Source organism: Nesoenas mayeri (genome assembly GCF_963082525.1).
Source record: "Nesoenas mayeri genome assembly, chromosome: 1".
Classification (NCBI taxonomy): domain Eukaryota; kingdom Metazoa; phylum Chordata; class Aves; order Columbiformes; family Columbidae; genus Nesoenas; species Nesoenas mayeri.
In genome coordinates, this window is record NC_137541.1 from 6,744,656 (window position 1) to 6,767,848 (window position 23,193).

Consider the following 23,193-nt stretch of genomic DNA (forward strand, 5'->3'; position numbering starts at 1 on the left):
CCCCCCTGGGCAGCCTGTTCCAGTGTCTGTCACGCTCACTGAGAATTTTCTTCTCTTATTTAAGTGGAACCTCTTGTGTTCCAGTTTGAACCCATTACCCCTTGTCTTACCATTGGTTGTCACTGAGAAGAGCCTGGCTCCATCCTCCTGACACTCACCCTTTACATATCTGTAAACATTAATGAGGTCACTCTTCAGTCTCCTCTTTTCCAAGCTAAAGAGACCCAGGTCCCTCAGCCTTTCCTCATAAGGGAGATGCTCCACTCCCTTCAGCATCCTCATTACCCTGCATTGGACCCTCTCCAGCAGTTCCCTGTCCTTCTGAAACTGAGGGGCCCAGAACTGGACACAATATTCCAGGTGTGATCTCACCAGGGTAGAGTAGAGGGGCAGGAGAACCTCTCTGACCTACTGACCACCTCCCTTCTAATCCACCCCAGGTACCATTGGCCTTCCTGGCCACAAGGGCACAGTGCTGGCTCATGGTCATCCTGTTGTCCACCAGGACCCCCAGTTCCCTTTCCCCTGCGCTGCTCTCTAAGGTTTGGGTTTGTCAGATCGTTGAAGGCCATGATCCTGCAGAAGCAAAAATTGTTTCTAAGCATAATCCTGACCTTGCTAAGTTTTCTCACATTCATCTAGCAGAGCATACACATGTCTATCTCAGTCACCCTTTGAAACCCTGCCCTGTCTCTTGTGCCTCAGTTTACATCTCTGCAGAAGAGCATTAAACTGGATAAAAATATTGCACAGTTAAACCTCATAGCTGTGTTGTGCCAGACCCTGCACGTAGGTGGGTATCAACAGCTGACAATCAGCCTCTGAGAGAAGAGCACCATCTGATTTCTCAGTGAACAAAACATTTAATACAAACACAACACTTTACAAATATTCTGAAGAGTATTCCTCAACAACTTTCTTTAAACAAAACTAATAGGCAGTAAAGTCTGTTTGCTGATCTTTATGCAGATCTTCCCACTTCCACTTCACTATAAGGTTTTGACTAAAATATTTATACTTTTCTGCTTTGGTACACATCCTACTCCGATCCTACAGGAAGGATTCCTCAGCCTGTAGAGAGAAATGGCAAAATCTGTATGTGATGCTTGGTTCATCCACACCAGCTTTCTGGGTTCTGAGAATAGTTATGTAGTTCTCTCTGGAGGGTACAGAGCCTCTTCAATAGGTCTAGTGAATGATTTGTAAACCTGCATTTTGATCTTTTTGGAAGATGGGATAGCACTTTGGGATGCAGACCTCCCACCCAGCACTCTCCTGTCTTCTACAGCACCTTCACTTTCCTTATGTACAGGCTCTGCTGCCCCAGATCCCCCTTGCGTGGCTGAACACAAAATGCTTGGAAATTGTAAATGACCTTCTTGGAAATGCTGTGACTACGTTTTGCAATGTCACCATCCACCTAAAAGCTTTTTCAGGGTCTTTAGTCTTGTCCTCTTCTGTCCTTAGCATTGCTGTGCTGTAGCTTCTCTGATTTGCGTTGGCACAAATTTTAGTGGAATTCGGGACAGCCCTGACAAAGCATTTAGCTTTCCGTTCTCACTCTTTTTCAAGGTCTTCCTTTCATATCATAGGTAGGATGTGAAGACACATAGTCTTATATTAATTTTCCCTATAAGTATTATCCTTCTCTTGTTTTTACCCGTAAAAAAATATTTTTTTTCTGTAGATACAGTAAATCATGAGATATGTTTATTGTATGTCTCATTTGGGAGGACTAGGGATTGGAAAATTGGTTGTATAAGTCTAGCTTCAGTTTCTTGAAATACTGCAGAGTGAGTATCCATTATGTTTAAATAAACTTTAAGCAAGGGTTTTCTTGATGAGTAATTTGCTCCATAAGATTTTCTTTTTTTAAACTCCCATGAAATATATTTATAGAGCAGTGTTTCAATTCCTGATATTTATAGGACACTCACAGTGGACGTAAGCTGTCTTCAGCAGTCCATGTACCATTTATTTCCAGCGACATTGCAAGGATAATTGTGCTTGTTTTCTAGGAAAATAATATTTTTAGTTTAATAAGCTAAAGGCAGTTTGTTTGTTTTTCAATGGTTGGATACTTCAACTTTTAATGGTTGGTTTTTTTTAATGGTTTAGATGTTTATTCAGTTCATGAGAAATAGTGATGTTTCTGGGAAGTAATCTGACTTCTCTTTTACTTGTGAGTCTGAGTTTTGAGTTCGATCTGTATTTCAAAAATCATTACCTTACATATTTTAGTTTAAAATTGAAATTTGATCTGATCAAGCTTGAAACTGGCAACAGAATTAATTACATTAAAAATATATCTGCTAAAGGCCCACAGCGTCTTTGTTTAAGATTCTGATCACATTCAGACTTTTTACCATTATATCAACTATTTAATAATTCTGTTCATGAGGTCATCATGTCTTATAGAGAGGCTTATTTAACAAAAATTAAAATTTTTAGAAATTTAGATGCCCAGATCCCTCACTGCTCTGCTCAGAAGCCGTGTTTCCAGTTTATCATTCTTTTTTAAACATAGCTTCTTATGCTTCTTCAGGCTTCCTGCAATATCCACCTATGATTTGCCTGGTTGTATCTTTAAGCTGGATGAGCAACTGCTATTTTATGAAGTGTGCTCCTATACCCTAAAGCAATAAGGTTTGTGCTATTCTGTTATTAGAGTGATAATAGGTAGCTAAAGGCTAGGGAGTCCCTTTAGAAGAAGAAACAAAGAAATGCCCAGTCTCACTTTGTCATCCAGGTTCTTTCCCAAAAAAAGCATTTAAATGAAAGTACATGATGCCTGTGATTAGTGGTGGAAGGGAGACGATTGGAACCATTTAGTGTTCCAGTTCTTTGATAGGTTATGGGTAATATCATGTTAATTCTTTGAACTGTATAAGTTGTGGGTAAGGCTTGGAAAATAAGGTGATATGATACCAATGTGAAGGAGTTTAATGAAAATAAAATATCTAAAATGTACAGCTGTATCAAATTACCTCATAGAAACCAAATCTGTATTGCTCCACTCTAATGTCATTTTCTTATCTTTTTCCATTCTCCTCCTCTTGCTCCTGGCTCTCAACTTTGATGTCATTTATATTATGGACTTTGTTCATCGCAGGTACTTGTTAAATGCATATGTGTCTGCCTTTGCTGGAGTGGGAACTGGCTTTTTTGAGAAGGATTATATGTCTGTTGTTGAATGGAGGGTGCAAGAAAAGAGTGTTAGCCCCCTTTTTATTTTTCGCTTATTCCTCTTTGCAACCACCAAACACATTTTTGCTCTGTGCCTTTTGAAGCAAAACACCAGGAGCTTTAACGCAACCTTCTGTGACCAGCAAACTGCACAGTTTGAAGATAGAGACTCAATGAAAATGCAAAGCCATGCATGTTTAGCAGGACTGTTTTATCTTCTCTGACACTGTAATGGAGTCTACAGTTGCCAGTGTAACCATTAAGGAAAAAGCTTGGGTGGTCAAAAAACCAACCAACCAACCAAAACAACAATAACAAAACCAAAGCAAAAATATCCTTGTACCTCTTCATATTTCATATAGTGCCAAAAAGCATGGGGGATCTAAAATTATAAAGGAGTTTTGAATTATTGTGGTTTTAGTATAATAATTCTGTAGGTAGCCCATCGAAAAAAGTGGTTTCAGAACATGGAAAAGCTCTACAAGAACCTTCAAATTTTATTTTTTTTTTTTATTTAAGAATAAATTAGGCTTGAATGTTCAATATATATTTATAAGGTTTATACCCTCACAACAAAAAAATATGTAAGCTTGGTTCCATACTTAGACACCACTAGATTAATGGTTTTGAGAACTGTTAAGACACGGAGGATTTTGGGACCTGTCTTAATTACCACCACCCTCCAAAAAAATCAGATTTCTTTTTCCCCCCGCCGTATGTAAAAGTGGAAGGAAGGTTTTTCTGTTCCTCATCTGTAAAAAAGGAGAAGAGAATATTATGTTTAGAATTGTCCCATAGCACATGTTCAAAGCTACAGGTGTGAAATTTTGCAGTTTGGATCTCAGCTGAAATAAATAGGGTATGAATTAACCACCTGTCTTTCATGCAGTCAACTTAAACATAGGACAGAGATTTCATAACTGGACAAGCAAAGTGTGAAATGAGATGGACCTCTGGTCAAGTCTAGGACAACAAGACCCCTTATGCCTCCTTGCTGTGTTTTTAAGGTCTTATACATGAGAGAGAAAGGAGATATGGAGCTATCCAGATGTTTTCCTGATGTTTGGATAACGTATAAGCAAATATGCTGGAGAGGGGAGCGAGGACATACAGTGGTGGTAGATCTGGGACGTGTTTTAAGGCTATGTGCACATAGCTAACGATAATGTATTTAATTGTGCTTTAATGTGACATACTGGTCACAGTAGCCCACTTCCACTGTCTCACACTCAGTTTCCCTCAAACAAACTGCTAACCCACAGAACAGATTCAAGCAAGTAAATTGGATCAAAAATTACATATTTGGACAGTAACTATTGCCTAAAACCCAATATAAGAAGATTTAGCATTCACATCGTACTTTTTTTTTTTCAGTTATGACGTGGTTATAAATCTGTCTAATGTCTTACTTTTGTTGCAGTACTGAAAAGGGAATTTTTTCCACTGGAAAATTGGCCCAGTACTACGTTTTGGCTATGTAGGATCATGTAGTGCTGGCATTTGAAACAGTGATAATTTTGTGCCTAAAAAATGAGTAATTGAACCATTGAGAACTTTATTCTGCCGAAATCCTTAGATCACATTCCATCATCTGTTCTTCGCATTTTTGTGTATATGATCATGTGGAGATTACATCCGCAAAGGACGCATTTGCATATGAAGTTGTGTATGTGTATCCACGCTCCTAAAAAATACAAGCAGGATAAAGGCATCTTTCAAGTTTTAAAGCTTCTTTAAACACAAGCTAATTTTTCCTCACTTTTGTGTCTTTCAGAGAGACTTCCACAGAATTACCTGGAACATTACCAAGGTAAGCAAGTTGCCCTAAACTGTGTCTGTGTATCAGTGTCTTGAAGGTGCTGAAAGAAGCACAACTTTTTGAGCCAGAACATGAGCTTTTTCCTAAGGAAAGCTGCTGGGATATTGAGAACTGAAGTTGTAGAGAGGAGAACACAAGCTACATACCTCAGACAGACAAATAACTGTGAAATACTGGCACAATCAAAACTAAACAGCTCAAAGCGACATGTTGAAGTTGCTTTGAGGCTTAGCACAGTTGTGCCTCTGATGAGAAAAATCCCAGATGTGGCTTTCATCCAGCTGTGCAATTATACCCATTGCAGGTGGCTTGGCTTTTGCTTTAAATTTCACCTGAGGGATGAGGGGAGGGAAACTTGGAGGTAGGAGGAAAAAAACAGTGTGATCTTAAGGCATTTTCATTCGGAAAGCAGCTTAGACCAAATTCTTCTATACTGAGAAAGCTTTTCATAAAATAATAGAACTAGACAAGTCTCTCAAGGTACAGTAGAGGTTTTTGAAGAAGGAACTGCCTACATATTGTCAGAGGATAGAATAAAATTCTGTAATCATGCAGATAAAGTGTTGAGAGAAGGGAAACAAAAGAATCTGATATGGTAACCTGTTACTTAGCAGAGATGTCTGGTGAGCAGAGAAAAAGGTGCTCTCAGTCCTCTTGCATCTTCTGCCACCAGTTCTGTTCTTCAAGGTGCAGAGGTTTTCAGTGAGATTGTGGTTTGGGGGTTTGTTGTCCTCAGATTAATACCAGTGTTGTAGTTCATACAATATATAATGTTGAAAGGATATTTCAACCAAAAAATTCATGTTTTCTTTAGCCATGGTAATACATACAAGTTATTTCTGCGGCCAAGAAAAAATGTCTGCCTTTCTTTGTGGTGCGTATTGGTTGGCTTGACTGTGTTATCAAGCTGTAAAAATATAGATTTTCACTGTGTGGGATTTTTTTTTCCCTTTTGTAATGTATCACCTTGTTTTGTAGGTACAAATTTGTGTAATTTATATCAGATATTCATTTAATAGATAACTTTCTTCTTATGACTTACCATCACTTGATATCCTCAGTTGTGGAAGCAAACATGCTGGTGAAATTTATCCAGGCGTTTCAAGTGCTGACCGATCAGGCCTACCTGACATATAAAAGATTTTAGTCATATTCATTGCAAAGGAATTACGGTTCTTTATACATACAAAAATTCCTTGATTAGGAATAACACTGCTTAGCTGTATCTTTTACTGGTTTTAGTGCTAAAATATTTCAAGTTTGATTGCATGCCCTTAATTGGTTAGGTATTATATGACTAATATACTGGAAACATGAAGACCTTGTACTGTAGAAATGAATTCCACTTTCAATTAAAAATGAGAGATACAGGTGCTTGAATAAACATCCAGTTTCATACTTGCCATTAATGATTGCCTAAATGTGTTTTCTGAATTATTACCACAAGGCTTTAACTTCAACTGTTGCAAGATGTCACAAGTGAAAATCAGATTATACAAACAATGTGCACAAGGCATTGTAATTGTGTTATAAATATTAAAACCACTGATCTCATCTTGATTTAAAACAAACATACACAGCTATGTGCAGGTTCTCTAGTCCTCCAGCCTTCTTGGGGATTCACCTGTTCCTGCATTTCTCTAAACAAGCAGTTCCTTGGGGTTTTTAATCTTATGTGGTGATGTATTCATCTAATATTTTTTGTTCCACTTTCAAACTTCAAGTGAACCCTTTTGCTATTATTAATTCATAAGTGTGAAACAGTCTAATTTCCCCACCAAGACCACATCTTCTTCCACCTTCACCCTGTAACGACTTTATAGCAAATAAAATTTTAGGTGGAGCACCTTGAAATGATGAAACTAATAACCACTTTCCCATAGTCACTGTGCCCTCTATAATGCTAGAAGTCTAATCCTCATTTGTGCAGGCAAACACGATGCCTTTTCTCCTGGATATATTTGTGGCCAGGACTGATCAAATTCTTTTCAAGCATTTGTAAACCTGGTGAAAGGGTTTTCTTTGCAAGCAAAGTGTGAGCAGATGTGTCTGTACTTGGAACATTTTGTCTGACTGTCAGAAGGATTCAGGCACTGGTAGCACTAATTTTTGGTTGTCATTTAAAAAAAAATAATTATATATATATAAAAAATTTCCCAAAAAACTCTTCTGAATTTTACATAGTTGAAATAAAGAAGAGAAAATAGGGATTTATTACTAGAAAGCCCTGTAAATAGTAAGAAGTTATGGAAAATAATATTATATTTTTCATATCTTCTCTGCTCCTATAGTAACCAAGAGAGGTTACTTCCGTGCATTTTTAAAAAAGCAAACATAAAAAAGTGTCTTGATAAATGGTGACTTTTTAATGTAGTCATTTTCCATTAAATACTGCTGACTGATCTCCAATGATTATATTTAAGAGGAAGAAGAAATTACCCTACATTGTGCCACTGAAGAATATGTATCACTGATAGGTTAAAGTAGAAATATCTGAGTTGGTGCATGTCATTTAGAAGGAAACCTAATAGATTAACTTTGCCTGTAGAAAGATATAAAAATATTCAGCACGACTGTATTGTGTCAGTTCTAATTTACCAGTTATTTCTGATGATTTTGGGAAGCTCAGGCTAGAGAAGGAATTGAAAATTTAAACTTAAAATACGATAAAGAAGCTTTACAATTTTTATATTAAATGACATTCTTATATCTATAAATGTATATTGTTTTTTCGAAGAAAGGCTTTCTGTGTGCAACAGCACATCAAAGAACAGATCTTCACAAGGAAAACTTTATAATAATATTAAATTGTTCATTGCATGACCTATTTAAAGTACTCAGATACTTCTTGTTGTAGACTACATAATTAAATTTTAAATGGAACATGATAAAGAAATTATACTGGTGATCTCTAGAGATTTGAATACCCTATTTGGATCTTTACAAGAGTGTAGCGAAGACATACTTTAAAATTTAATAACGGTCTGGCCTATTTTTTTTTCCTTTTAGATGTTCTATAGCTGCTATGGCAGTCCTATTTCAAACTGTATTTGCTCTCAACATTATATAGACAGTACCTGTGTTAACCAACCAAACTAAAAGTACTAGAAGAAATATAGCTTAACCTGAGAAATCCACCATTTTAAGCATGATACAAAACAATTAATGAATGAAGATAAGCTCCTAAAATCTCGTGGTACCTAAGCCTGTAACCACCCTTTCATAGACCAACATCTAAGTGGTTGAGAGGATGGTAAATTAGCGAGGTGGAGTGCTCAGAACAGTGTGAAGCCCCGTGGGCAAAACAGAGATGATATTTGGAGCTTAAATGAGAAAATACTCAGCTTCAATATCAAAGGAATGATTTCAGTCTCTAGCCACTTCTGTTTGTTTCTGTGAAAGTTACTTTATATTTAAAGAAGAACAAATATTTTAAATATAGATTAACCACATGGATTATTTATTTGCTTAATACTAGGTTAGTAATGATAACAGAAGTAAAATTTAGGTTACTATTCCACTTTTATGTAGTGGCTGAATTTTACATTTCACTTGGTGGGGAACTAAAGTTTAAATGGTCACTTCCTCCTCAAGGTCATTCTTATCTACTGTCAAATAAATCCAAGAGAATAATTTGCATAGTTATTTTTCATAGAAAAGTTGTAGAAAGATCTCTGCAACCCCTCCATAAATCTTGGACATAATTCAGGAAAACTTATATTTTGAGGTAAAGGCCATCTTAAAACTGTCATTTAGAAGGGTTTTTTTAGACATGCAGGAGGAAGTATGCAATAAAATATAACAGCATGGATATATTGATGTGAAAACAATCAAGTATCTTCAGAATGGAAATTTAAAACTGTAGTTTTTCTTAGAATTGTAATAATTTGCCAATTTTATGTATTTTAAACAATTGGTCTGGAGTAGGTTACAAATTTTAAGCCCTTCTGACTAAGTTGGGGTTTTATTCTCCACCTTTCCATAAATTTCTCTAATAATGTCTAAGTTCCATTTACTGTAGAGACTTATGTTCTGGAATGTCTACAGCATTTTGAAAATAGAATTTAAGTACTGAAGTCACTTTGGTACTTTTGAAAAATGTTAACCTGCAACTTCACCATTATTTAAATCTAATGCAACGAAGCTTTTATCCAAAGGGAAAAGAAGAATTGACAACCCACCATATGACAAGCAAAATGAAATCTCTTGATCACTAACTGTCAGCAGTCTTTCTGATACCATTGTGTTAGGGAATGATATGTCTTCCAAGGAGCTAAGTACACAATGTTTTGAATCATTTCTGTCTTGACAGCCTAACCCAAGTAACTACTTGTAAGTGTGTGGATGAATTATAAAATCTATGTGGCTCTGTAGAGAGTTAATAAAACATCTATGAGCATTTTAATTACTATAAAATGAACAGGATCTTTTCCCAGCAGTAATAGGGGCATGGACTAAGACGTACTTGACATCTCAGTTGCTGTCTTCACTAGTTTTGCTGGGAAGGTGGGAGCTGGGATTAGCTTCTGTGTTTGTTCTTCTGGTCCACTTCCAGTTGAGGTCTTCTACCAAACAATTTCTCTAAGAAAACTGGGTTATACCTTTCCCCTACTCATATTTCATATATTGTGGATGCCCTTTCATATTACTGGTGCTGCTTTGCAAGTCATGTCTGGCTTGAACGCCCATCCACCTATGCCATATGTGTGTCTCTGCCAATCTATTCCACAATTTTCCTTTCCTTGGTATAATATTTACAGAAGTTTTATTCTCCCTTAAATAAAGCAGGGATTGGGCATATTCCATTTGTGACCCTCCCTTCTAACTGAGAAGTTCTCCTTGCCACCTCCAAATCCCTTCTCAAAACTCACTTTCATTTAGAGGCATATAAATAATAGGTCAAGAAAATGTTGTTCATCCTGGGTGACAGGCAGTGGTAGCTGATAACATCAATCTCTTGAATGTCAAACTATATGCAGCTAACCAGAGTTAGTCTCTGGAAATGATACCATCTTGTAATTTTTCTGAAACCACATCATTAAAAAGAAAAAGATTCCAGACCTCGATATTTAAATGTTCTCAAGTCAGCTGTCATAAAGAGCAGGTTTTCCATAATTTGGATGCCTGCCATTTTCTGAAGAAAATCATTATTTAAAATTGAGACTTGAATTTAACTAATCACTCCCTTAAAAAATGAATCTTGTTTGACCTTTTCTGTGTCTCAGATGCTTATTTCTAAATAATATTTTCTTTCGTCTAACCTTTGAGCTGTTTTTCTGTACTGGAAGCAGGACTGCCTATTACCCATTGTATGTGCTGTATAGGAATGCCCTGATGTTGTTTGGTCTTTCTGAGATTTTGTACTGTAAATTACAGTAATTATTGGGATAGCAATGGGTTTGATGTTATTGTAAATGAATCTGGGTTTCTGAAGAAATAATACACAAGTTGTCTCTTCTCTATTCTGATTTTTATTTTTTTCTAAGTAAAGCTTCAATATAATTAAAATGTGAGATGGAGTTATTCCTTCTAGTAGCTGTCAGCATTTTGGGGGGATTTTTTACATCCATTTTGAAATATGTTTTTTACAGCTACTGTTAATCTTAAAACACACTTATGTGCAATCTGATCCCTTTCTGAAGAGATATTTTTAAAATCTTAAGAGGAACCTAAGGAGCACAGAGGTGATTATCCATATGTGCTTACTGATGAATTGCATTCAAAAATTACTAAGATACCAATGGCAGGATTCACATTGCCTACATTTAGCTATCACAGAAGTCCTCAACCTAATGAACCAAGGGAGAAATGATGAGAAATTCCTTGGGGAATTGTTTTTTCTTTCTCCACTGCCTGAAAGTAGAGCCTGGGGGAATAGCATAGACTAGACGTTCCACCTGATGATTTCTATAATTTAAGGTGAGTCTTAGCAACCTGAGTTTTATAACTGTTAAAAGTGCCAAGTGACATCAGCTGATGCTTACTGGAGTTTTGAGGACATTAGCATCCTTAACCTCAAAAAAACTTTCGATATTTGGTACTTAAGTCCTAAATATAGACCCTGGGAAGGAGGGGAGAAAGTCAGACAAAAATGACTGTTGGACTTGATATGACTCTGACCTAGAAGGCAGCAACTCTTCTCACAGTGTGAAGTTCTCCGAAATCACAGTTCATAGTGTTGAAACAGCTCCTAATTACACATAGCATTTGAATCTTAAAATTATCGTCAGTGATTTTACTCAGTGGTCTGGGTTTTGAACCCACAACCATTTTTTTCACGAGCAATTGTTAACACCTCTCACAAACACTAATGAATTTGACAGCAGACATTTATCTTAAAAGTCTGGTAGGGCTTTTATTTTTATTCCCTGTTGTAAACTCTAGAACTATAGACATGTTCTCCTCTTTTTTTCCCCCCCATTATTCACCTTTAACAGACTTCCAAGCATCTTTTAAACTTGTCTTACAAAGCATTGCCATCCAAAGGTGCCCAATGAGGATAACGTGCAGCAGAAATGAAAGGACTCAGATAATTTCCATTCCTGAAGGTGAATTCCAAGATCGTGATTATTTTTATTTATACAGTGCCTAAAGAGTGCTAAATACTTTATAGAACAAATAAAAGACCTCTTGTAAAATGCACGTGTTCCTATAATCGAATTTTAGTCTCAAATCAGGCAGTCTGAATGCTAAGCAGCAGGGCTTGAAGGAAAACAGAAAGTATATGAGGGCTACACTAATAAGATTGAGCAGTTATTTAGGTTCGTTATCTGTTCGACTTAATAGCGCTGCAATATTTTACTGGTTTACGTTAAATTTACAGTGGTCTGAGGATAACTTTTCACTGACACAGGAATGGTATTTCGTGGATTTGTTCAAAAAATGAGCATTTGAACAGAAGTTTAAATGAAAATAAAGGGACCATTAGATGCGGATTTTGAGACCATTCCAGTGTAAGAAACAGCAAAGGAAACCACCTTTAAATACAAAGCCTTTTTTTACCCTACATGCTTTGTTTCCCAGCTCACTTGAAATACCTGTGCTCCAAGGTAGTAATTTGTGTGTGTCCTTTATTTCAGTGTTGTTTTAGCACTTAAGATCATGAGAACAATGTTCCTTAGAAAGTCAGTGCAAAGGATGAAACTTGTGGGAATAACTTCAGATGTAAATATGCATTTGAGGGGGAAAAAAAGATGTATACGCAACTTCTTATGGTCAAAGACCCCAGCAAGAGAGGTCAAGGAGGGCTTTGTTAACATGTCAGAGTTGAGAAGCTTTCTCGTTGTACCTTTGCTATGACATAGGCAAGATGTTTTGTATGTTATATGTATATTGTAATATAATACAGAGTATTATATCATAAGTTTTATAAATATTAATATTTAGAAATGAACTTTTGATATACAGGGTTTTTTTCTGTGTCATGCTTACCTTTGGTCCCAGAAAAACTACAGTAAGATACATCAATGAGACAGTGTTAGGAAACCCACACTAGAACACCTAGGACAGCAGAGACTCAGGTTTAGTGCTCATTTCAATGTTGTCTGCCTTCTGACCATTACTTTTAATTACAAAATAATAGCTATTCTAACACTTACAAAAATTGCAACTATTTTAATGATTCTAAAACATTTGCTATTAAATACAAGCAAATCTTTGACAGTTCTTAGTAAATTATTTAAAGAGGTTAAAGAAACCCCAAGAACCTAACACATTCCCCGATGTTCAAGGTTAACAGTTTATACTTCATCTACATTATATTAAAAACATTTTTACTGGAGTTCGTAAACGTTGAACATTTTTAAACGGCAATGATCACAGTGGGACTAAATAACATTGCATAAAGCCAGACACGAGACCTGCAAGCAGTAATTGGTGGCTCTTTTTATTTTATGGGGGTGCTGACTTGAGATTCCTCCTGTGAGACAATGCAGGTTTTCCCATCTGCACATTGCCATTAGAAGCAGGGAGTCCTGAAAGTTTTACTGTGGTCAGCAGAAGACAACTGTGAGGCCTAAAGTCAGATCAGTGTTCAGATCAGCGTCTCATAGCGGTGCTGTAACTCTCCTATTAGTGATGATGATTTGCCTGTTTGGAGCCACTGTGGACCTACCCTACTTTCTGTGTATGTTCTCCCAATGTATTTTGCAAGTTGTGCCCTACGCAGCACTTCTACAACAGCAAAGTGCCGGCGTGGCGCTTCTCTTAGCTGGGCTATAATGGAAAATATTATTCATTCAGACCCTTGGAATTTTTAGAGCTTTCAAACCATTGTCTGCAGGGAACATTTAAGCCTCAGCAAAGTCATGATGTTGTACAGTAGATGGAAACCACGTCTGTTTGCTGTAATCTAACCTTAATGAATATCCATGGAGAAAGAAGGAGGGAAAACAAGATACCAGGCTTTACCTAGCACATGCAAAAAAACAAAGAGAACTGACTTTTGGCCCTTTCTGATTCTTTTGCTTCTGAACTTTTAGATACTCATCTCACAATGGTTCACGTGCTTAACTGTGAAGAATAGTTCTGCTGATATCAAAGTGATTGCATAAAGTGCAATTTTAGCGTGAGTATTGCTGCTTACTCATTGCTGTAAAATGAATATCATCTGCTTTGATCCTGTCTTTGTCACTAAGACTATAGACAGCTCTACTTGGTTAAGAAAGGAGAATATACACATAGAAACTTGGTTTTGGTATTGCCCTCTTGAAACGTGAACTGAGAATCGTGAAGTGGAAGCTTAAAATAATGGCCTAAATGACATCTAATACCATTTAGATATATGGTTTAGTTAAATCAAAAGTATTTGCCAACTGCAGGTGCTACTGACTTTAGTTCGAAAGGCAAGTTCACTTTTCTGAATCAGGCTATTAATTAAAGTTCCTAAAAGGTAGAATGACGTTTAGGAAATCTGCTAGGACTTGGAGCCCAACTTTGAATTAGATGTTCAAAAATTATTTTTGTTATTAAGATTTTCTGTTAGGGGGCACAGATGCACCTATACCAGTATGCTCATGGGTGCCAAAGATACTGTGGCTTGCCATGGCTCACTCACTGGAAACTTTCATTCCAGGATGACATGGTGAAGTAAGCAGAAGTTCCTGCAAAAGTTTTATTTAACAGAAATGAAATATTATTATTCATGTCATGAGTAATTGAATCCCCAGATGTTCTCATTCTATATCAATGGCTGGGGACAATATGACTCTAGATAGACTGTGACAACATGAATTGATTTAGTCCTTCTCTTTATTCTTTTTTTTTCTTTTTTTAAACCTGAAAAGTGACTATGGTTTGGTTTTTGGTTTTTTTGTTTGTTTTAGCTGATTGCTTGGAGCTGACATTACGGGCTGTGCAGCTGTAAAAAAGACCTTCTCATTTTCATTGAAAGTAAATAAAATAAAACATTGCAGAAATAGCATTGCTTTTCCCCAGTCCTGCCTCTGAAGAAACAGACATACAAAATTTGGATAAAGCAATTGAATTTGGAGAGGCATTCACAAAAAGAGATGGTTGCTGCTAACGCTGAATATTCAGAATGTAATAATAAAAGTAACCATGTTACTAAAAAGCCACCTGTTACTTTCTTCAGGTTTTATCTAAAGCATGGGGTTCACTTTTTTGTTTCTGAATTTATAGCAGGGACGGAAAGTCCAGTCCTTTAGAAACCTTATTACATGCAAGGTAGCAATTCCTTATTAAAGTTAACCAGAAAAAGAAACCATGCTCGCTAGCATTTCCAAAGCTGTTAAAGACGGATGTTTCCATGAAGGAACAGAAGTAGAAAAACTTTAAGTGCTTGTTAAGGCATGCACACACAGTGCATCCAAGCAATAAGTCTGTTTTGCTGAACTGTGAAATTGCACTCAGTAATTTCTCTAATAACAGAATAGATATTGCGCCTCTGACCCCGGAGGAGCTCCGGGCTCAGTGCAGCCACCGGCCCTGGCATCAGCAGAAACTTGTGCAACCAAAGCATGGGCTGCGTGCTGAGTGGTGGAAAGACGAGGAAAAAGGTGGCGACAAAAGAGATTTGACATACAACTTGTAAATGCTCTGGTTGATTTAAAAATTCAGAAAATGATTAATGATGAAGGTACCTTATTGATTCCCCCCATGTGACCTGTACTTTAGACAAGCTGCACAACTGTGGCCAGAGCTGTGTTTGGAAGCTACCTCCTGCTTGCAATGCAAGTATTTGATTGACTATGAGTGTACAGTAGCAGAAACTTTTAATTGGCATTTCATGTTAGCTTTCTCTTATAGAAGTGATGCAGTGGTGATGTTTTTCCTTTCTGTTATGGAGAATGCCTGTGGAAATAACAGTTCAGTAGCTGGAGCAAGAAAAAAAATGCAGTATCCCTCAGGATAACACTGCACATGCAGAAATGGGCAAAAAAATCATATAAGAAAAGCTTTCAGTTAAAGTAGCAACTTATATCTCTGTTTCAAAAGTTATAAGGTGAAAACGAGTGATGTGGTTTAAAGGAGATATTGATTCGGCTGAGCTATGCATGAACTCATACCACAACCCCAGTACTTCTCCAGTCTCTGAACCTCTTAAAATTAATGTAAGGGGTTTGGATTGATTGCTTGAAGTTTTGCCATAAAAACAGTGAGTTTGATGAATGGCAAGTACTTGAAGTGATTAAAAAATAAATAAATAAAAACTTACTTTAAGGACTAGGCAAAATTTTGTCAGCTATACTTTCTTGTAGTGCTATATAGTCAGAGCAAGGCAGTGAGAGACTCTACCTCATTTCTTCTGCCTTCCATTTTACCGTGTGAGTGATTGACTTTCTTCAGCAGCTCCATCACATAATGTGACATAAATGAGAAATAAACTCCCATCATGAATTTGTCTCACAGTGCCAGGGACATAACAGACATTTTTAGATATTCACCCATTTGAAAAAATTCAGAGCTCAGGCAGATGTTGAAAATCTGGCAGCCAAGTTTGGCTTGTTATTCTAATGCAGGTTTTCAAATTTTGATCTTAAGTAGGTGATAATTCATGAACTTGTGGAGTGCTGTGGGGCCTTGGTAGTGGGTGCTGGATAACAGAAATCGTGTCACAGGAGCTGTTTATCTTTACAGCAGCATAAGATTTCAGTAGAAGTCAGTGGTTCATCAGATTATTACCTAGCACTGAAAGGCAGACTGGCAAAGTCAAGGAGAGGCAGCTATGGAAAGAAATATCTACAGGAAAACCTTCCCAGTCACTAGCCAAACCCCTTTTCACAGTAATAAGAAGACGCTTTATACCTTGTTTTCTATGGATTTTAGGACTTTTATAACGTCTGATAGTCTACCTTTTCAAGACATACAGATAACTGGGTTTTTTTCTTCATTTTCAGCTGTGATGCTTTCTTTGGATGAGCCAAAACCAAAAGCATTTTTCCTTTTGTAAATTCAACTTTGGATTAACTTCATTCTGTGAGACAAGGCACAGCTTTAAAGAATTATGACTAGAGTTTGCAAAACCAATAAGGAAATAAGGATTACCAATAAATAAGGAAAAGCCCCCCATTTCTTTTTCCTTCACCCCCACCCCTTGTATTCTTCTGACCTTCTGGAGGCTTGTAAGATTTAGGTTCTCTATAAATCTTACAGTGAATGATCAAGTCTAATATAAGAAAAATCAAACTGTCCAAAGCAAAAAGACAAATAAAATTAAAACCCCAAAACCTCCACCAAGCCCGTCTTTGATATTATTCTGCCTGTGTGAGAACTTGTCAGAGTAACTAGAGGCAGTTGCATGTGATTTTTCTGCACCCAGTAATGCCTTTGCAAGGCTCACCAGTGGGCTGCTGCTCTCAGGCGTGTGATGCATCAGTCATCTTCTGCTTCTCTCACCATGTTTTTCACTCTTCCTTACTTTCAAAAATTCTCAATGTGCTTTCATAAAAAAAAAAAAAAAAAAATCTTCTCCAACCACCAGACTCTTACTGGTATTTCCTAATTGGAAAAAAAAAAGGGGGGGTGTTTATATAACTTATCTCATATGTGGTTTATGGTGCTGAGACTGGATAACTGAGATATGATTTTAGAATGAAAAATCCTCCAGGGAGGCATGTAGACGTGCTGTGGAAAGATACTGGCACTCTGTGCTTCATTTGTAGGAAGGGTATGAGCAATTTCTCCCCTTCTTTCAAACAGGAAAGAATATTAAATAATAGTCTTGTGTCTCTTGTAAAACTCCTGAAGATATGTCCAACTGGTGGCTGAACAATGTACACACATTGATATGGTACTCTGCAACGCATCAGGCTAAAATTTAGAAAAGATACCTGATCACTGATGGTACCACTGTCTCCTTTCTTTCAACTAAATCTGTAGCCTTTCAAATTTGAAGTGAGTGCTGTAGCTAGGGAAATTCAGCAAGATGCTAATAGTAAAGGGGGCTGTTGATGGCATGCTCCATACTGGAAAGCTGTCTTGTTATTGAATGCAAATGTGACTTAGATATGGAAATTATATTCAAGATTTCATCAGTAAGTCTTTAATATATCTAGAAACTATCCTAAAGCATTTAAATAAAATGTTAATTGAAAGTATGGAATAGTGTTAGCAAGCTTTTTCAAAGAAAGCTTCAATTCCAGGCACGTAACAAGGAAGCAAGTGCTCTGATCTAGTCAAACAGAACCTCCCATGGTAAAAACCTATAATTGTTTTAAAGTTCTCCAAAAACCTACATCTCTGTTCTCATCTCATCCCACACACTGTGATATTCCTTATGTTCCTCACTCTCCTCTCTCAGAGCTGACTTTCTTTGTAGCCTTCTCCCACTCCCAGCGTGCTGCCTTCTCTCACCTCCTACACACGGAGCTGCCTCCTGCTGCCCATACAACAAGCACTTTTCTACACATCCCAGCCTCTTCCTTTCCTTGAGCTGGTCGGTGCCAAATTCCCCATGAAACCATCAGGATGTCTTGCCCTGCATCAAAATCCCAAGGGTGAACTTTGTTTCCAAACTCAGGAAAGCTCGGTAGTAAGCCAAGCAGTGAATTCAGATCTTCTGAGAGCTATGATCAGATGGAGCAGATGACTGATTTTTATATTTAAAAATAAACCCAAACTTATTTTATAGAATAAAGAGAGAGTAACTGAGCTAGAATACATCCCTCTGGTGCTTATGGAAATGCTTTCACAAGTGGCAGGGCAGTTCTCAGCAACATTGACTTTAGTGGTTCAGTGTCAACCAACCCAGGTCCAGTTCATCAACAAAAACTTGAAGTTAGTCCTAAGAGCTAGAAGTGTGAGAACATAGAAGCAACAGCGTCTCTTGCTGCAGTTCTGGTTTGGATTGTCACTACTTACTTACTCATTAAGCATAGGGATTTTGGAGGTGTTTGCTCACCTACCTTCCTATCGGCAGATGGTCTGCAACAGTGACAGCAGCTGTTCCAAAAGTAAGCATGAAGGGAGGTATTATTGCTTCTTAGCTATGTTTACAAATTTGCAACAAGACTACTATTTAAAGTATGTTCTTCTGTGACTGCATGCAATATGTTATCATCTAAATGTTGCTGGATTGCTGGAGGTCATCAAAGGGATGTGGCACAGAGATTTTTCTCTGCTTTGAAGTGGTTTCTTTCTTCCAGAGCTTGTGCGGATGTCGTAGATTTGGGCAGAGGTTGCATGGATTAATACTACAACCTGTGACTTGCATTCCCATGATCAGGGTGAAATGAGAAGCAGGCATGTGATAGTGTTCAGCTGGCAGGAGTTTACTAAGGCTGGGAAAGTGCTTGAGTTCAGGAAAGGCATAGTTTTATGCTGAAAAGCAAAAAAATAACTAGAAATAAAGCACGTTTAATTTTTGCATGTTGAGTGCACTTTTGATGGCAGAAGAAAAGTGCCAACTACGAGTGCAGGAATTATTTTTATGGTCTTTTTTCACAAATCACTGTATCCATAGGCTGAAGGAACCTAGCTGTGTGCTATGCCTCACAGAGGCTGTGGGAGGACCAGGATGCTCTTGTGTGGCTCCAAATCATCCCTTCAACCAGCAGCAACTCGGGCAGGCTGTGCTGCTTTAGCTATGATGCCTCTTGGGAATGACCCGAAGTGGATAACCCATGCAGGTGGGACCCAGATCTTGAAGCTGGTTCATATCAGCCCAAACTGTACAGGAGAGGTGAAATGGTCCTGTCCATGCTCTTCTAGTAGAAGTTTCTCTGTTTCAGTGTATACTTTTAATTACACCTTATAAAATATAGGTGCTATTGAAGATGTTTTGTTTTCTTTTCTTTGCAGAACATCTATGAAAAGGAGGTTTCTGACTATGTATGTCTATGGGAGGTGTTAACAGCAAAAAAAAAAAAAAAAAGTTGGGAAATGCATCTAACAAAAGATTTAAATAGAAATCTGAACTTTTTAGTAGGAAAGTGAAAATCCAAACTGCCTCTGCCTCATTTCCATTGGAGACATGTTGAGTTTCCATGTAGTTCCTCACTTGCATGACTCATTGCTGGTGTTTGTGTTATTCCCATTTGGCTTTGAAAAGGTTCCCCACCCTCTCAGGTGAAGGGATTCATCCCACAGTCCTTTACAGATCCATATTGGAGTGAGATGAATCATTTCTGGCTGTTTTCAGTGTTGACTTGAAGGACACCTACGCAACAGGTTCCCATGGAAAAGTCCATGTTGGAGACAGGTAAAGTTACAGGGGAAAAACTTCACTGTTGTCTTTGCCATCATTTCAATGAGACTGGGGTTACAATTCTCGTTTTGTTGAAATAACACATGATGGGGGGCAACAGGAGTGATGTACGTGTCCCACTGTGTGATACCATTTGGCAAACCACACAAGTTAGACTGATGGATTAAAGACTATAGTAAAGTGAGAATGTGTTGTGTGGTTTTAAGCATTAGATGTTAATTAATACATTTGAGCTAGAAAAATATACTTAATTATCTTTCTAGGAGTGACTGTCATTTCTTAATACTGCTTGCATGTTGGGAAGCAGAACTAGAAAAATGCTTTTAAAAATTGCACCTTGCTGTACCGTTTTAATTGGAGGTCAGTAAAATCTCAATGGGAGAAAAAGAGCTGATGCAGATATTTTGAGTTCATTTAAACTGGGTATTAATACAGAAAGTTCTGTAATGTAGGGCTGAAGGTTATACTTGGTTTCGCTCAAAGGGAAAGGTGAGTGTACTGTGGTTGTTACCTGTTAGGAGAGGTAGAAGAAAATATCATTATTCTCTGAAAAGCCAGAAAAAACAGTATTTGCACGGCTGTTCATGCATGTGTTGTAGCTTACAACAGCTCAGTGTAAGATTTATTGTGTTCCAGTCTGCTGTCATGCCAAAACCTTTGAATACACCTGTGTAATCAAATCACAAAGTAAAGACCTATCATTTACTTCTCTTAATGCTCTTGGACAGATTGCTGTCTCATTAGAAAGACTCAGCAAAGTAATTCAAGAACTGTAAGGCGCTAATAAGGTGCTATCTTTAAAAATGGATTGGCTGAGTGGAAAGTCTGGCAGATCCCCAGAACAAATATCTGGCCACAGGCTGGAATTATTTCTGTGCTAATCTGCTTGGTGTGTTCAGAGGATCTACTTGCATCCTGTGGAGCAGGAGGTTTGGAAGCTACAGACCCATGGAGAGCTTCCATCTGTGGATCCACCTTGCTGCAATGGTGTCGGCTGGGTGACTGATGATTTTACCATTTTCTGCAGCTAAAGTCCATGGGCCAGGGAATGGACTATGAAAAGAGGCATGTTCTGAATATGCCCAGCCCTAATCTGTATTTGCATTTCGCTAGGGTGATGTATAGGCTTTATGCAGTTCTGTTTGCTGTGCTGAAGTGAGCTGTCGGAGCTTATCGCTGTAAATTTAGTTTTTCTATGTGTCCTTGGGAGAGGAAGCTTTGGATTTTAGAAAAGAACTGGCAAAGAGAGAGCTGACAAAATCAGAAACTGCACACTTCACTGAAAAGTGACTGGGCACAGCTCTTTAAAATATGGGGTTTGCAGAATTGATCTGGAAGAGATGCAAATTCCATCCAGACTAAATTAGACTGAGATTTAAAATGCAAGTCACATGGACACCAGCTAATACACCAGCCAAATGCACTTCATTATTAAGTTAAGAGACTATCAGCTGACCCCCATGAAATACAATAGCATAATGTCAATAATGAGTCTTTTTATAGGAAGGTGTTGAGGAAATGCAAGCAGAGTTTGTGATATGGTACCACACTTCCAGCCTGGCTCGTTTCTCGTTTCACAAAGCATTATGTGATGGATCCATCTGTTCCCGGGAGATGAGAGTGTGTTGATGCCATTTTCATGGGACACTCTGTTTCTAGTTTGAAGCTTTCTGAGTTCGCTGGAAGTTGCCTGAGATTTTATATTCATTGCCTGTGACTAATTATTGCCAAGACACTCAGCATAGCTAGCAGAGATTGTCTTCATAGGCTGGGTGGGGCCTTTACTTATCTCGATAAAGTCTCATTAAAGCTTCAAATCTCTGAATGCACATTCAAAATTGAGTGACAGGAACTTCTGGGAAAGTTTTCTTGAAAAGCCTGGCATAACTGAGTAATTATAATATAGAAATACTTCATATGCAACTTGATTGTCACTGCCTGTGTCAAGAGAACTCATAATTTTGGAAGGATAAGACCATATGTTCCAATGAGATCTTTCAGAATGTGGGATACTTGTTTTGCAAGTTATTTTTTTCATCTTCATAAAATACAAAGTGTTATCAAATGAGATTAAAAAAATCCCCCACGCTTAATTAAACTGATTCTCCAAGAGGAGGGCTTAGACCTGTTGGATAAGCATGTTCTCAAAGCTGTGGTTTCTGATTTACTTCTGGGTGTAGCTGAAATAAAATTTTACAAGGATAGTTGGAAGGACACTGTTTTTCCTAAATCTAAATATAATAATGTGTAAGAATTATTTTTTTAAAATTGTTTTTCCATTTATGCAGTCTAATGCACTAGTTAAGGACCTCCTCACATAAGATGAAAATCACCTTGCTGGTTGTAATTGGCTCCTGAAAAAAAGTATGAGTCCAAGAGAGTCCAGCAAATGTCCAGACAGATTTGTATGTAGTATCTGGAAATGTTATATACTGTGGTTTACATCAACATCCAATATAAATGTAGGTGACATCATTGTCTTCCATTTTAAGCTGTATCTAAATCACCTGTGCTGTCCTGAAAACTTTTTACATCTTGAATGTAACGTGAAAGGGTAACTTAGGCAACACCAGTGTTTAAAAGTCAGAACTGAACCTGAGTTGACATTTCTAGGGACATTAAGAATTATTCAGAATTCTGCTCCAACAGGAAGGAATAATATCAACTAACAAGATCTCAGTCTGCTTTTGGACAACTTGAATATACACTGTAGTTTTATTTTTAGAATTTAGATTTTATTTTCATTAGCAATAATATTCCAGTAATAGGGTGGTGAAAATCAACTAGAGTCAGGCTGGTAGGTTGGGATATTTTTATTCCCAGTAAGGGACAAGCACACAGGGAGATGTCATTATTGCCCCAAGAGATTATAATATCCATAGTCACAAGCACAACTTTATCAACTAATTAAGGATATCCCTCTAAGATTTCCTAATAGATTTTTTTTCTGCATTTCATGTTGAAGGAAAGTGCCATACAACAACCAGTCTTTGCTTGCCTTGCTCATGTTGTTGTGAGAAAATGGGATAATATCACCCAAATGTTTTCTTGACCTAGCTGGGAAACGGACACATCATCTTAGCTCTGCATGCTCGAGCTCGCCACTTTATTGTTAGCTTCCTTTAAATAAGGATAACATCACATAGAGTTTCCTTGTAAATTTACCCACTTTAAATACTCAGAAAATTCTAAATGTTTTATGTGTGCTTAATTTTACCTGGTTTCCTAACATTTCAAATTTTGGATAACTTGTCATCACTAGGTTCCTAGTGGATACTTACTGATGAAGGGACGGATACCTCCACTGGAAAGCATCTTTGCAGATTTGGCATTTGTTAGGCTTGTAACATTTGCTGATCTGTGTTTCCCATGGAGTATTGATTGAGATATTAGATTAATCCTAAACAAAATGTTCTTGGTATCAGCTCTGCAGGTGTACTCATCTGGGCTGGCCATTCCATGCTTTCTTTATGGCTGCTAGAGAAAAGTAGGCACTTTTCCAAACAACTTTTCCCAAAATAGC

The 23,193-nt window shown here is 37.5% G+C and overlaps 1 protein-coding gene across 3 annotated transcripts in view; it reads left to right on the forward strand.

The window, feature by feature from the left end:
* The window catches only part of CELF2 (CUGBP Elav-like family member 2), a gene marked incomplete at both ends in the record, with an annotated part of 370,914 nt that overhangs the window by 62,138 nt on the left and 285,583 nt on the right, over nt 1–23,193 (forward strand). For all 3 annotated transcript variants that reach the window (XM_080352320.1, XM_080352319.1, XM_080352310.1), the window contains one exon: nt 4,961–4,996. In XM_080352320.1, the coding sequence (XP_080208446.1) occupies nt 4,961–4,996 (36 nt within the window). The remainder of the gene's footprint in view (nt 1–4,960; nt 4,997–23,193) is intronic.